Genomic DNA, 12,998 nt, shown 5'->3' on the forward strand with positions numbered 1-12,998 from the left:
GACAGTCTCAGCTCCAAGCTCTCAAATACTGTGACTTCCGTGTTCCAGTTCCCCCAGTTAGAAGGCAGCGTGATGTGGCTTAGCGGAAAGACACTGGCCAAGAAGAAAGCAACCCTGTGTGCTATTTTCAGTCCTTACTAACTTGTTCTAGAACTTTATCGACCCTTCTTTGATTGCTTTTTCTTTTTAAAAAATGGGTTGAAAGATGTAGCAAAGATTTTTTAAACATGGAAATGAACTAATGTCCCACAGTGTAATAAATTTTAATAGCCCAATTTATGATTTGAGTCATTTATCATGCCTCTAAATTTTTAAATAGTTTCAATTATAGTGTTCCTTTTTATATTTTTGGCTGTGTTTTGTTCTCCCTGCCGACTACCCCTATTTCCTCTGTTGAAAAAGCATATGGTGAAAATAAGTGTGAAGTGCAGCCAGGTCTGGGGAAAGTTATAAGAGAATCAGCTCCGCTATATATTATAGAAAAAATTTGGTGGCATTTTATGTAAATACCTTGGGAGCTTGTTATCCTTTCATCTTAGGGGTTTTCTGGTCACTAAATCTCCTTGGTTGGGGATTTTGATGCCTGATTTAACTTTTGTTTTTCAGTTTACTCGGCATTGCCCTTAGCTGGGGGAGGAAATGGGGAGCATACCCATTCATCGAAAATATCAGTAATCCCCAAAATCTGTGGAGCACAGGGGAAGAATTTTTGTGAGTTGGTGGGAATGTCTGTCAGATCCCATTTGACTCAAGGAGGGTTGGTTTATAACTGTGTCACCTCTCCTGTTTGTTTAGGCAAATAGGAGAAAACCTGATTGTGCCAGGAGGGGTGAAGACCATTGAAGCCCATTCCCGGATGGTGATCCCTGGAGGGATCGATGTCCATACCCGCTTCCAGATGCCTGAGCAGGGGATGACCTCTGCTGATGACTTCTTTCAAGGCACCAAGGCAGCCCTGGCTGGGGGAACCACCATGATCAGTAAGACTTTAAAAATAATAATCTTAGTGCTTGGGAACAGGATCACTTGAAGATGAGACTGTCGTTTGATTCTTCTAAATGAGTCTGCTGAACTGAACAGTGGTTTGGTACCACATGCAGGAGTGAGGGTGGGCCAGCCATCTGTCTTGTTACTTTGCTCTCATTTTCTGTCCAGTTCTGAGCTCCCCAATTGAACTTGAGAATATAGTTCTCGAGAATTTTGGTAGGACTAAAGGGATGACTTCTGCCTTCTCTGCTTGAGAACTTTGGTCTTCCTTAACCTGAAAATATGATACGATGTGATTACTATGAATACAGCACTTGGAGTCATTGTCAAAACTATCAGTTTTGAGCATTTAGTTAAAAGCATTTGATTTTGATTTTTAAAAAAATTCCTGAATCTGTATCTTCTCCAAATGAGGGCAGGGTGCAGTGAATGAACCAGGAACAACCTTTATTCCATTGATAAGAAAACCCAGTGAGGGGAATACTTACTGGCCTAGATTTGATACAAATGGAATCATGCAGTCCTGCTTGCAGGAGGAGCCACAGATGTTATAAACTGTCTTAGATATGAGTACTGTCAGTGCCAACAGCCGGGTGCCCTTCATGCATCACTGGAAGGATTTGTGCTTTTCCTTCTGTCAAATCTCAAGTATATTACCTGGAGTCATAGACACCTGCTAAGAGTTTGCTTGAGAACTGTCAGCTTGCAATGTGTCAGCTGATTTTCCCTTGGCAAATGTCGTTTTGTTTTTGAGGAGGTAGGCAAGCTGCCCAGTGGCCCATCAGACACTTATTTAAGAATAAAAAAGATTTTATCCAAGAGTGAAAGTTAACATACAGTCTGCCTTAAAAGCTAGCAGATAGTTCAAAAAGGGTTAAAGTAGAAAGAACTAAACTCTCTATGTTCTGGAAAAATCTACTGTACTGGTTGTTTTTTGGAATGAGGTTCTTTTTACCTGTGACTTCAGGTCAATCTCTCAGCTTCCCCCTTCCTATCTTACCACCTGGAAGAATATTACCTTGACATCCCCTCCTGGTCTGCACTTCCCTACCTTTTAAACATACACTCACCTCCCCGTGTTCTCTCAGTCCTGCTCTGAGGATCAGGGATTGCTTTCCTGTTTAAGCTTTCTTATTCTGGCTCAGTAAAAACCTCCAAGTTCAAGCCTCGCTGCTTTTTTTCTTACTGTGCTTATGTCACCCTCTAACTGTAGTGGGTGCCCTTCTCATGGCTAGTCCCTCCACACACACTGGGGGCTCTCTGCCTCGCGGAGCAGCCTGCCATTTAGTTAGGGGTGTCTGTCACGACTCACTGGGCACCAGTGGGCATTTCCATCCCTCCTTTAGGGCCAACCGTGGAGCAACTCTGGAGGTAGGAAGGCAGAGACTGCTTGGATGTCGGCCCAGAAGGTCAAGTGAAGGTTATAAAATGCTTCACTTTGGAGTCATACGCCTTGGTCAGAGAGTGCCAGTAATCCACAAATGACACTTCTGGAGGGTGTGGCCCATGGCCTTTGAGGGATGGCTGAGTTGGAGATCTGCAGTAGAATTGCCCCCACCAGGACCCTGGAGGACTGCTCTCACTCAGGCACTAACTTGCTGTGTGACCTTGGGCAAGTCATCTCTCTTCTCTGGGCTGCTCGTTTGCACAATGAAGGATTTATACTAGATAACCCTGGATGTTCTTTCCAGCTCCCACTGTTGCTGCGTCACTGAGCTCAGAGATAGTTTGCTTCTAGTCAAAGCACTTTGCTCAGCAGATATATAAAGGCCTATTTTCTCTCAGACGTACTTGACAGACCCCATCAGCCTGTTTTCTTGTCTCCTGCATTCCCGGATGTGTCTCTTCACTCTTCACACAGGACTCATTCTTTGGCCCCTCTCTTGCTTCTTGGTGTTCTTCTGCCCCCTGTCCTCACCCCTTCACCACATGGGCAAGCCCTCCTCTCCCACGCCCTGCCTTTCTCTCTGACTTTCTTCTCCGTGACAGTGGGCTTCTTTCTTTTTACCCCAAGTGGATTCCTTCTGTGCAGGGATGAGGGATGTCCCCACAAGTCCCGACCCTGACCTGGGGAGCCTGGAATAGTCAGCAAGTGGCCTCATGGCAGGTGGTAATGAAGGAGAAGTGCCAAGGCAGAGACCCGCCCGCTTGGTTAGACAGGATATAATTGCATTTTAACGTGGAGTCTGTCTGCTGTCAGCTCCTCTGCTAAAGAGCAGAGAGATTCAGTGAGCAAAACCCAAATAAATGTGATCAGAGATGACTGTGATGTGGTTAAGAGTTGCCACACCCCAAATTCCACTTCTTTTATAGCCTGAGAAAAATATTAACTGCTCTTACGAATGACCACCGTGGTTACTGACCTCTACAGAATCCCCACTAGCCTGCCCTTCCCTTAGGAGATAGGCGGTACTAAAATTGTGAGGAAATCTGCAAGTTCTTTTGTTTCCATGAGAGAGCAGCAGGGCATGCTTTCTGGAGAGGGAGCCTTACAAGAGGCTTAATGTGATTTCCTTGGTACCTACAACCTGACCTGACTCCTTCTTTTTTTTTTTTTTGAATATCCAAAAGGGCAGGGAGATTATAACTTCTTTAATGACTGTTGGGACCAGAGGGCTCTTTAAAGCAATTCAGTCAAAAATTTTCAGAAATGAGTCATTGAAGTAAATTGGGATGAAAGCTCTCGCACCCCCTTCCTCCCATCTTTCTGCCTTTCTCCAAGTCCTGTGACCTGCACCTGCCGCTGAGTTTTCACCTGTCCCTGGCCATGTGTTTCCAAGGTCTCAGCACCCGGGGGGCTTCATTTCAGTCTGAAATGGCATGACCCATGGTGGAAAATGAAGCCAAATGTTTCTTGTTTAAAAATGGAAATGACACGTCAGCAGCAGAAAATAATATTATTGCCGTTGAACAGAGCCTCCTCTTGAGAATTGTACAATGAGATCTTTGTCGGGGAACTCAGCTCAGGGCAGAGGGAATGCCCTTTGCCCTTTCTATCCTGTGGCGGGTGGGTAGAGGCTGCAGGTGTCATCCAGGCTGGCAGAGTGCTCATGGGGGTGATAGGGGTGCTGTTTGGGGAACACACTGCTGGCTTCAGGGTTGGCAAGACCCCAGAGGCTCCAGGAAGCTGCCGGTACTGCCACTGCCATTTTATAGTGGGAAAGACAGAGGCTGGAGAGAAGGGCATCACTGCTACAACTTTACCCTGTGCCTCAGTGGGGTGAGGGGTATATGTGGATCCCCGACATGAAGCTTGGCTCCATCACCCACCAGCTGTGTGACCTTGACTTGAAGCCTCAGTTGCCTCCTCTGAAAAATGGAAATGTTACAGAGATTGGCTGTGGAGACATGGGAATAGAGCCCGGCCTGTAGGAAGTACTCAAACGCTGTAGTTACTATTATTCCACCCCACACTAGGTGCCGGCAACCTCTTGTCTCTGCAGAGATCTCTTTTTTCTCAATGGAGTCAAAGAGGTGCCTGCTGCAGCAGCATCTATCCAGGATATTTGCTCAGAGCAGGGGTTCTCCCAAGTCTGGTCAGCACCCCTTGAAACATTCCACTTTCTAGACCCCACCCAATCCATTTGAGTGGAATCTGGTAGGACCTGTGGGTCTGTATTTGAATTTGGTGATTGGCAAACAAACTTGTAAAGCCCTTTGAAAACGTGGATTGTAGGAAGGGGGCAGCTTGGGGCACCCATGCCAGTTCTATGCACTCTAGGATTCCAAAGTCTGAGAGCTGCAGCTCAGAGAAGGAGACCAACTGTCATTTCTGCTAACCTGAATTTAGGGATTTCCTAGGGGGTGTGGAACCCCAGGCAAACCCAAGGGGGCTTCTCTCATCCCTGAGGCGCTGCCATGCAGCAGAAATTAGGATCTGATCTGAGCACAGAGCTGCTGCTGCGGAGCTGGCCAGGACGGAGCTGCTGCAGCTGCTGCTGCTGCTGCGCTGGCCAGAACCATCCCCCTGCTCACTTACCTTCTAGATGTGGCTCCTTGATGTGCCTCAGATTTGCCTTCCCGCTGTCTCCAGGCACACGACCCGCTTCTCCAGCACTCCTGCTTCTCTGCCGGAACCTGTCACAGAGAGGGTGGCTGCCAGCCCTCACGGTCACACTGCCTCGAACCCACCGTTTCAATCACCAAGTTGATCTTGCCCCTCTGCTTTGTCTCTTGCACCCTTTCTTTACTGCCACTGATTCAGATGCTTGCCGAGGATGCTGCAGGCTTCCTGGAGTCACAGTGCCCCCAGATCTGGCCTCTGTAGCCCACAGGCACTGGCTCTGGCACAGCTTCCATCACTATTTCCTCTGCAGCCCTCAGCGGCTCCTTTGCCCTGGGAATACTGCCCAGTGGCAGAGCCTCCCAGTGGCCTGGCCCAGACGCCCCAGCCCAGACGCAGTGGTCACCTCAGCCTTCTCAGTCCTGCTCTTAGCTGCTAGGCATCTTCATTTTCTTTGAGACCCAGCTCCCTCCATCCCAAGTCCCCTGCTCCACTCTCCACTAAAATCTGTTCCTTCTTTGCACCTTGGCAAACATTGGGTCTCTATCCTACAGCCCTTCTGGCATTCAGCCGCGCTATAGTTTGATCAGGGCCCCTCTGCCTCTTTGCTCCAGTATTCCCTGCGCGCCCGCCCACCCACGCAGCTCACTCCTTGGCTCTCCCGTCGTGCCTGCCATGGCGTGAACGAAGAAACGAACGAACAAATGGACATGACACTGGGACTTGAGTTCCTCTTTGGCTGAGCGATACCATCCTGGCATGGGGAGGAGGGGTCATTTCTGATGTTAACTGTGTTCACTGTCTCTTCAGCAGGGCCCCTGTTTCTGCTGCTTAGACACCCCAGTCTTTGCAGCTTTTCCTTGCAGCAGTTGGGAGAGGGAGAGCAAAGCCCAGAGCCCAAACATCGGCCTGTGGTCATGAGCAAGGACAGCCCCTCTGAGTTGTCCTTTAGGGGTTGTGGAGCAGCTCGTGCTGGTCCTCTGGAAAGACAGCCTCCTCTCAGTGTGCACAGGGGCGGGTGTGTTTGAGAAGTGGCCCTGGGCACCGTGAGACTCAGCATCGTTCCCGAGTCCACGCGAGCTTGTACTAGCTCTAGATAGCCTCAGGGGTGGTGGCTGGAGGCCTGAGATGAAGGCGAGGTGGCTTTCCATGGCCCTGCCGGCCTGGCTTTCCTGAGGAGACCTGGCTCCAGAGGCCGCTACGATCCATCTGCTGCCTGTCATTTTTCATTCATGTGGCGTTTGGATTCGTTCCTTGCTGACACGTATGCGTGTGTGAAAACACACACACATACACACACTATAATATGAATGTGTCTATAATTGATACTCGGATCATACCCTTTGCAGCATGCATTTCACTCGGGTTAGAAAATGTTTACAAGAAAGCCCGACCACATCAGATAACATTTCAAAGTCCAGGACCCAAGTTGTCGCCACAGAATCTGCCTGTGGCCTGGCGATTAGAAAGCCACGTTTTCCGAAGGGCTGTCTGTCGGTGTGAGTGCTTCTGACTGGCCTCCTCGAGTCTCCCAGGCGCCATATGGGTGAGGTCACACATCTCGCCAAAGGGCTTCAAGCTGGCACCGTGGCACGGTGGCCCTGGACATCTGCACTGGGAGAATCCATCCAGTCTGGGGCTGATCTGATACCTGGTGGTGAGCAGAATGGAGGAAGAGGGAGAAACAGATGAAGCATCCCATAAAATAACTGCTTTTCCCAGAGGGCCAGACACTCCTTTTAGTCAGTTCTTCTGTGAAGGAGGCTGTTGGGCTGGACTCCATCAACTGGCGAACTAGCCTAGTGGACTTAGGGTCTGCCAGGCCTTACCAGAAGCAGTGCGTTCTTGTTGGAGTGCCTGGGCCCTATTCCATAGACATTGTGGCAATTTTTCTAGTCCAACCAGGAGTTTTTTGCCTGGCCCTGGCCTTGATTGTTAGCAGTTAAATATGTCACCCCAGCCCATGAAGGAAGTGGGCCTGCACCTCTTACATAGGTGTCTGCATCCTCTCTGATCCAGTTCTGACCCTGCCTGAAGTTCCCAGTGTGCAGTCTCTGGCTGTCCATGGATCTAGGAACTCAGACTCGAGGGGATTTCCTGCCAGTCCCTTTACCCGAATGAGAGTGGAAATGCCTGGCTCCAGCAGGACTTTCTTCACCTTTGGGTGCGAGGACTTCAGGGTTTCCTATGACTCACTGCACACACACTCACATGTCATGAGTGCCCTTATTCAGTGTCCAGGCTGAGTGAGCTGGGCAAAGACTTCTGAGCACACGGGTTGTGCTCTCCACTTTTGATGGTGCCGGCAGAAGTGGAAGCTGCCCAGTAAGCAGCTGAATGTGTCTGGACAAAGGCTTGGTCCTGTTACTTCTTTTTTTTTAAAAAGATTTATTTATGCATACAAGAACTGGGGTGTAAGACAGGTGCAGGGGGTGGGGTGTGTGTGTGAGAGGATTCACCAGAGAGATTGGGAAGCAGAACAGGCAGATCTACTGAAATACACTGCTGAGGGGAGCAGCAGGCGAGGCAGGAGAGGTCTGCTGCGCCATGTGGGTAGCTCCCTGGCTGACGGGGGATCGAACTCGTGCTGCAGTGACTGGTGACAGCTTGATAATTCTGCGTTTAACCCCTGCGCCACCAGGGAGGCCCTGGCCCTGTTACTTTTGCTCTTGAAAGTTTTAACTCTGTTCTCCCCAGCTGCCCTTTTCTGGTGAAATCTTACATGGACACCCCCCCCCTCGACCCCACCCTCCCCCACCCTCCCTGGCCTGGCAGATAGGACCCATGAAAGCAGAGCTGCTTTGACTGGAATGGCGGCATGTGTGGGTGGTGGGAGCGCCCAGACACTTGCCCAATTCTCGCCATCTCCCCCTCTGCCTCTGGGGAATCCTAGGGTTGGGGAAGCACACTTTGGAAACCACCCATTCTGTCACTGCCTTCCCCGTTGCTCATCTTCCCTCCAGTGCATGGCAACATAGCTGCAGCTTCTGTGGCGAGTGTTGGGGAAGGAGAAGGCACACGCAATCATTTAAGAAGACTCCCAACCACAGAGTTTTCAGTGGCTTTGATTAATATATTTCCTCTCTTCAGACAGGAACTAGAATAGAGCTCGTGTTTCATTTCCCTGCTGAAGTTTGGTTGGTTTGCTTTGCTTCCCATACGAGATCCCATAACAGGTGAACACTCTGTCCTCTTTTGAAAAATTAATGGTACTCAGTGCCTTGAGGAGGAAAACAAATGACTTCAGGAGTGGTTGTTTAAGGAGTTTCTATTTTCCCACTTATTGTCCATAATTCTGGCCCCAAATCACTCTAGTTGGGGTCCTTTCTCCTTTTCCTCTTTAAGAAGGCCTTTCTATTTCTTTCTTTTTTTTAAAGATTTATTTATTTACAGGGGCCTCCCTGGTGGTGCAAGGGGTTAAGATGCAACCTATGAAGCTGTCTGTAGCCTCTGCAGCACAAGTTTGATTCCCCGTTCAGGGAGCTACCCACATGGTAGCTCCTCTCCTGACTCACCTGCTGCTCCCCTCAGCAGTGTATTTCAGTCAATCTGCCTGTTCTGCTCCCCACTTTGTCACTGGTGAATCCTCTCACCTCCCGTACCTCTGGCTTATACCCCAATTCTTCACACATAAATAAATAAATCTTTTTTTTTTAAAGATTTATTTATGCATACAAGAGCTGGGGTACAGGCCAGAGGTGTCGGGTGGGGGGATGAGAGTATTCACCAGAGAAAGAGTCCGGGACAGAACAGGCAGACTGACTGAAATACACTGCTGAAGGGAGCAGCGGGCAAGGCAGGAGAGGTCTGCTGCGCCATGTGGGTAGCTCCCTGGCTGGCTGGGGATCGAACTCGTGCTGCAGAGGCTATGGATAGCTTCACAGTGCTGTGCTTAACCCCTTGTGCCACCAGGGAGGCCCAAGACCTTTCTATTTCTTTTTGGGAAGTGATTATTTATTTATTTGGGTTTTGAGGGCTCTGCCTCCAGCTTGCTGCTATTGTTGGGTGAAGCCATTTACCCCCAAATTCCTGGCTTTTACTCCATCTAAACTGCCACGATAATGATAAAGGGGAGTTACACTGAATAGAAATTACAGTTCTTTTTGGTTAACCCATTTGGGAGGCATTTTTCTTTGAATGTGACTAAATGTTCCCCTAATGACAGAGAGGATGCAGCCAGGGGTTGGATGTCTGTGACCGAGGTCGACTGTCCAGTCAAAGGAATTCTGCAGTGAGCCAGGGTAGTACTTGTAAATCTCCATGGCACACTAGAATCCCCTGGGGAGTTTTCACAAAATACAGAGACCAGAACTTCTGACTTAATTATTTTAGATGGGTCTGGGCATTGGTAGTTTTTAAAACTTGAAGATAATGGCCAGGTTTGAGTCTATGACTCTTATGGGTCTAGGAGTTTTTGTCCTAATAGACTTCTTTTGAAATCAAATGATTATCTGCTAAGGTTTTCTAAAACCTTGAAGTGTCTTCTGCCCTCTGTCCCCTGTAGTGCCCTGTCCTGTAGTGCCCTGTCCTGTTTGTCAAGGAAAGGAAATGACTGTCGTGGCCTGGGTTGGGTGAGTTCTGTGGCCAGGTGCCCTCTACAAGCTTATGAAACAAGTGGCTGAGCTAATAATACCAAAAAGGGCTTCCTCCTTCGGTTGCTGTCCTTGGTGGAAGGTTTTACAAAGGTTTGGCAAATTCTGTAATAGGTGGTTAGGACTTGGAGTAAGTGTGATGAGAGGTGATGAATAGGAATAGGTGGTGGGATGGGGGGTTGCTGAGGGCAGAGGGGAGCAGGTGTGTTGACTAAGCCACCTGCTGTGCTGGCTTCCCTGAGAAAAGCCTGCTGTCTTTACGTTGAGTCAGTAGTGGTATGACCTAATCTCCATCTAATGATAGGTCATAACTGGAATCCTTCCTCTGGGCAGCTATGATGAAAAAATCAAACAAGGCTGGTAATAACAGAATTGTAGACTCTTAAGGCAGCCTTCTGATCTTCTGTCCCAACTCTGTTGCAGCTGGGTGAAATTTATTAACCCATTATATGGGCCTCATTCGTAGGATAAGGTTGCAGGTAACACAGCAGGACCCTAATGGGAAAGCTCCAAGAATCAAAAGATCTAATTTTATTTTTCCCTTTCTAGTACTTCGTGTTTGAATGTGATCTTCTAATATATTTCTGGATAGCAATTCCATGTCTATAAAATGAAGACAATTGATAACTCTTTCTCTGGGTGAGTGAAATGTAAGTGAGGTTGCTATAACATAGTATTTAAAACTGTGACATTTTTGTACTTGTGTGAATAGATCTGTCTGCCCATCTGTCCATCTATTCATCCATCTACCCACCGACTCACCTGTTAACTGTGGTGACTCCACATGGCTTATCTCTCTTCTCTGCCCCTTGGTGAGATCAGGAAGAGAGTTCTAGCTCATGTAATGGAGTTTGTGTTTTGAACATAGTGGGAAAAACTGCTATATGGAGGAAATCTTTTAAAATGAATTCTTAAACCAAAAAATAAAAACTTTACATTTCACCTTTTTCCCTCCAAATAATTACTGGAGAAGTCAGGGCCTCAATTTCTTGACAACATACCCGGCCTCACAGATGCAAAGTGATGTCACCAGGAAATAGCTCATCAAGTCAATAATTCTTGCTAGATTTGCATTTTCAGCCAAAAAAGGAATTTAAATGAGGCCAACTTTATAATTGGTTGTTACTGTGCTGTTGAACGCCTCCTTCCTCCATTTCTCAAGATGGATTCATTAATCTCTACAAGGAGGTCTGGTTCCTCACTCGACACTTCTGCACCCCCTTAGCTCTCTGAGCTTCCAGTGTACAGCCAGAGTTGTTCCACCCAATTGGTGACAAAGTCCCCAGGGGGGATGGATGCAGTTAGTCACAGAGGGCTCTCTCTTCTCCGGCAGGCATGGTGAGTGACTTGTTCCTATTTCATGACATCAAATGAAGGGATTTCGTGGAAAACCCCTCAGAGATCAAAGCTCTGGTCTCATTGTCAGCCAATTCAGACAGGCAAACAGCTCCTTTTTCTTCAACATGCAGTCCCATGCTTCTTTCATTTGGCTGGGTGTCTCTATTATTAGTGTTTAATTTTTTGCCTCGTTTATTTATGACACAAATCATAGGAGATTAAAAATAGCAGGGAGAACAGAGCCACCTTTTAGGCAGGAAGAGAGTATAGTTAGAAAAGTATGCCCTGAGGGGTTCACATATTTTGGGGCCACTCTCAGTCCAGTGGAGGAAGGTGGACTTAATATTTTGGAGGAAATAAAGGATTTATTTCATTTTTAAAAGTAAACCCAAGAAATTGTCTCAGGGCTGTGCTGGTGGCATGTTTAAAATATCATTTTATATAATTAAGTGGGGACTTTAGCCCTATAAGGAAGAGAAGTATTTAAGTTATTGTTTGAATGGATGCACTTTAAGGACAAAACGGGGTGTTAGTAGTTACTGCTGCAGACAACAGTGGCAAGCAACCAAGGCCTTCTTAGGTAAAGAGAGCTTGCTCTTTCTGTAAGGGGCTGATATTGAACTCTCCTGTCCTCTGATGAGTCCTGAAAGGCAATGCCCTGGTGGCTGCTGTCTGCAACCCTCCACCAACGCGCAAGGAATCTCAGGGAGTTACTGCGTGACTCCCACCTAAGATGGTTAGAAGAAAGTGAGGCAATTTGGGGGAACAGATAATCAATACTGTTCATTGGGAGCCTATGTGAGCCCTGTATGCACCATTTCTTTTTCTTTTTTTTTTTTTTTTTTTTTGTGGGACCCTCACCGGTGGGTGGGGAATAGCCTCTGCAGCCCAGCACTCAACCGCTGCGCCACCAGGGGAGGCCCTGTATGCACCATTTCTAATCAAAACCACAGGGTAGAGGCTTGTCCTCCTGCCATAAATGAAGACAGGGGAAGCCAGGTGACCTGCCTCAGTGCTGGCAGATGTTAGTGCTGGGTTCTCACCCATGCTCTGGGCTAATGGCACCTGCAGATAACAGAGTCCTGTTTGATTTTAAAAAACTGAAAGGTGCGGGTCCTCCTTGGTGGCACAGGGGTTAAAGTCTCGGGGCTTCAAGCTATCACCAGCCACTGTGGCATGAGTTCAATCCCCAGCCAGGGAGCTACTACCCACATGGCACAGCAGACCTCTTCTGTCTCGTCTGCTGCTCCCCTCAGCAGTGTATTTCAGTCAGTGTGCCTGTTCTGTTCCCCACTCCATCTCTGGTGAATCCTCTCACCCCCCACATCTCTGGCCTATACCCCAATTCTTGTATGCATAAAAAAAAATCTTAAAAAAACAACAACACTAGGGCCTCCCCGGTGGCTCAGCGGTTGAGCGCTGGGTTGCGAAGCTGCCCGCGGCCTCTGCGGCGCCGGTTCAATCCCCGGCTGCTCCCCGGCCACCGGAGGAGGATCCCATATGGCGCGCAGACCTCTCCTGCCGCCCGCTGCTCCCCTCAGCAGTGTACTTCGGTCCTTCTGCCTGCTCTGCTCCCCGCTCTGGCTCTGGTGAATTCTCTCGCCCTCCCGCACTTCTGACTGTACCCAGTGCATGTATAAACAAAAACAAACAAATAAATAAATAAAACATGCCTCTATAAAAAAAAAAAAAAAAAAGAAATATGAAAAAAAAAAAAAAAAAAAAAAAAAAAAACAACAACACTAAAAGTTATGCTCCTGAATGCTGCCTGTGCCCAGCATGGTGCCAGGTGCTCCAGAAACTTCCCGGATGTAGGCCCCACCTGGAGCACGCAGTCAGAGTTTGGCTAATATCCATACCAAGGAGCAGAAAGGTTTTGGTGTTCCATCTTGACCCTGCCCTCCAATCCAACTTTTATTTAAAAGTATATTTTTCCTGTAATAGAAAGGGAGGTAGGGATCAGATAGTGAACATCTCTCAGGAGTAGGAGACTGTGCCCAGGGGAGAGGAAGCGCACAAGGCTGTGGTGAGTTCAGTTCTGGCCTCCCAAAGCATTGAATTTTTGGCCAAGGTGTCCC

At 48.0% G+C, this 12,998-nt stretch overlaps 1 protein-coding gene across 2 annotated transcripts in view; it reads left to right on the forward strand.

Moving 5' to 3' along the window:
- DPYSL2 (dihydropyrimidinase like 2) overlaps positions 1-12,998 on the forward strand; it is a 104,581-nt gene that overhangs the window by 43,512 nt on the left and 48,071 nt on the right. For both annotated transcript variants that reach the window (XM_037497372.2, XM_037497373.2), the window contains exon 3: positions 796-980. In XM_037497372.2, the coding sequence (XP_037353269.1) occupies positions 796-980 (185 nt within the window). The remainder of the gene's footprint in view (positions 1-795; positions 981-12,998) is intronic.

Source organism: Talpa occidentalis, unplaced genomic scaffold (genome assembly GCF_014898055.3).
Source record: "Talpa occidentalis isolate TD23 unplaced genomic scaffold, MPIMG_talOcc4v2.1 talOcc4.8, whole genome shotgun sequence".
NCBI classification, from domain to species: domain Eukaryota; kingdom Metazoa; phylum Chordata; class Mammalia; order Eulipotyphla; family Talpidae; genus Talpa; species Talpa occidentalis.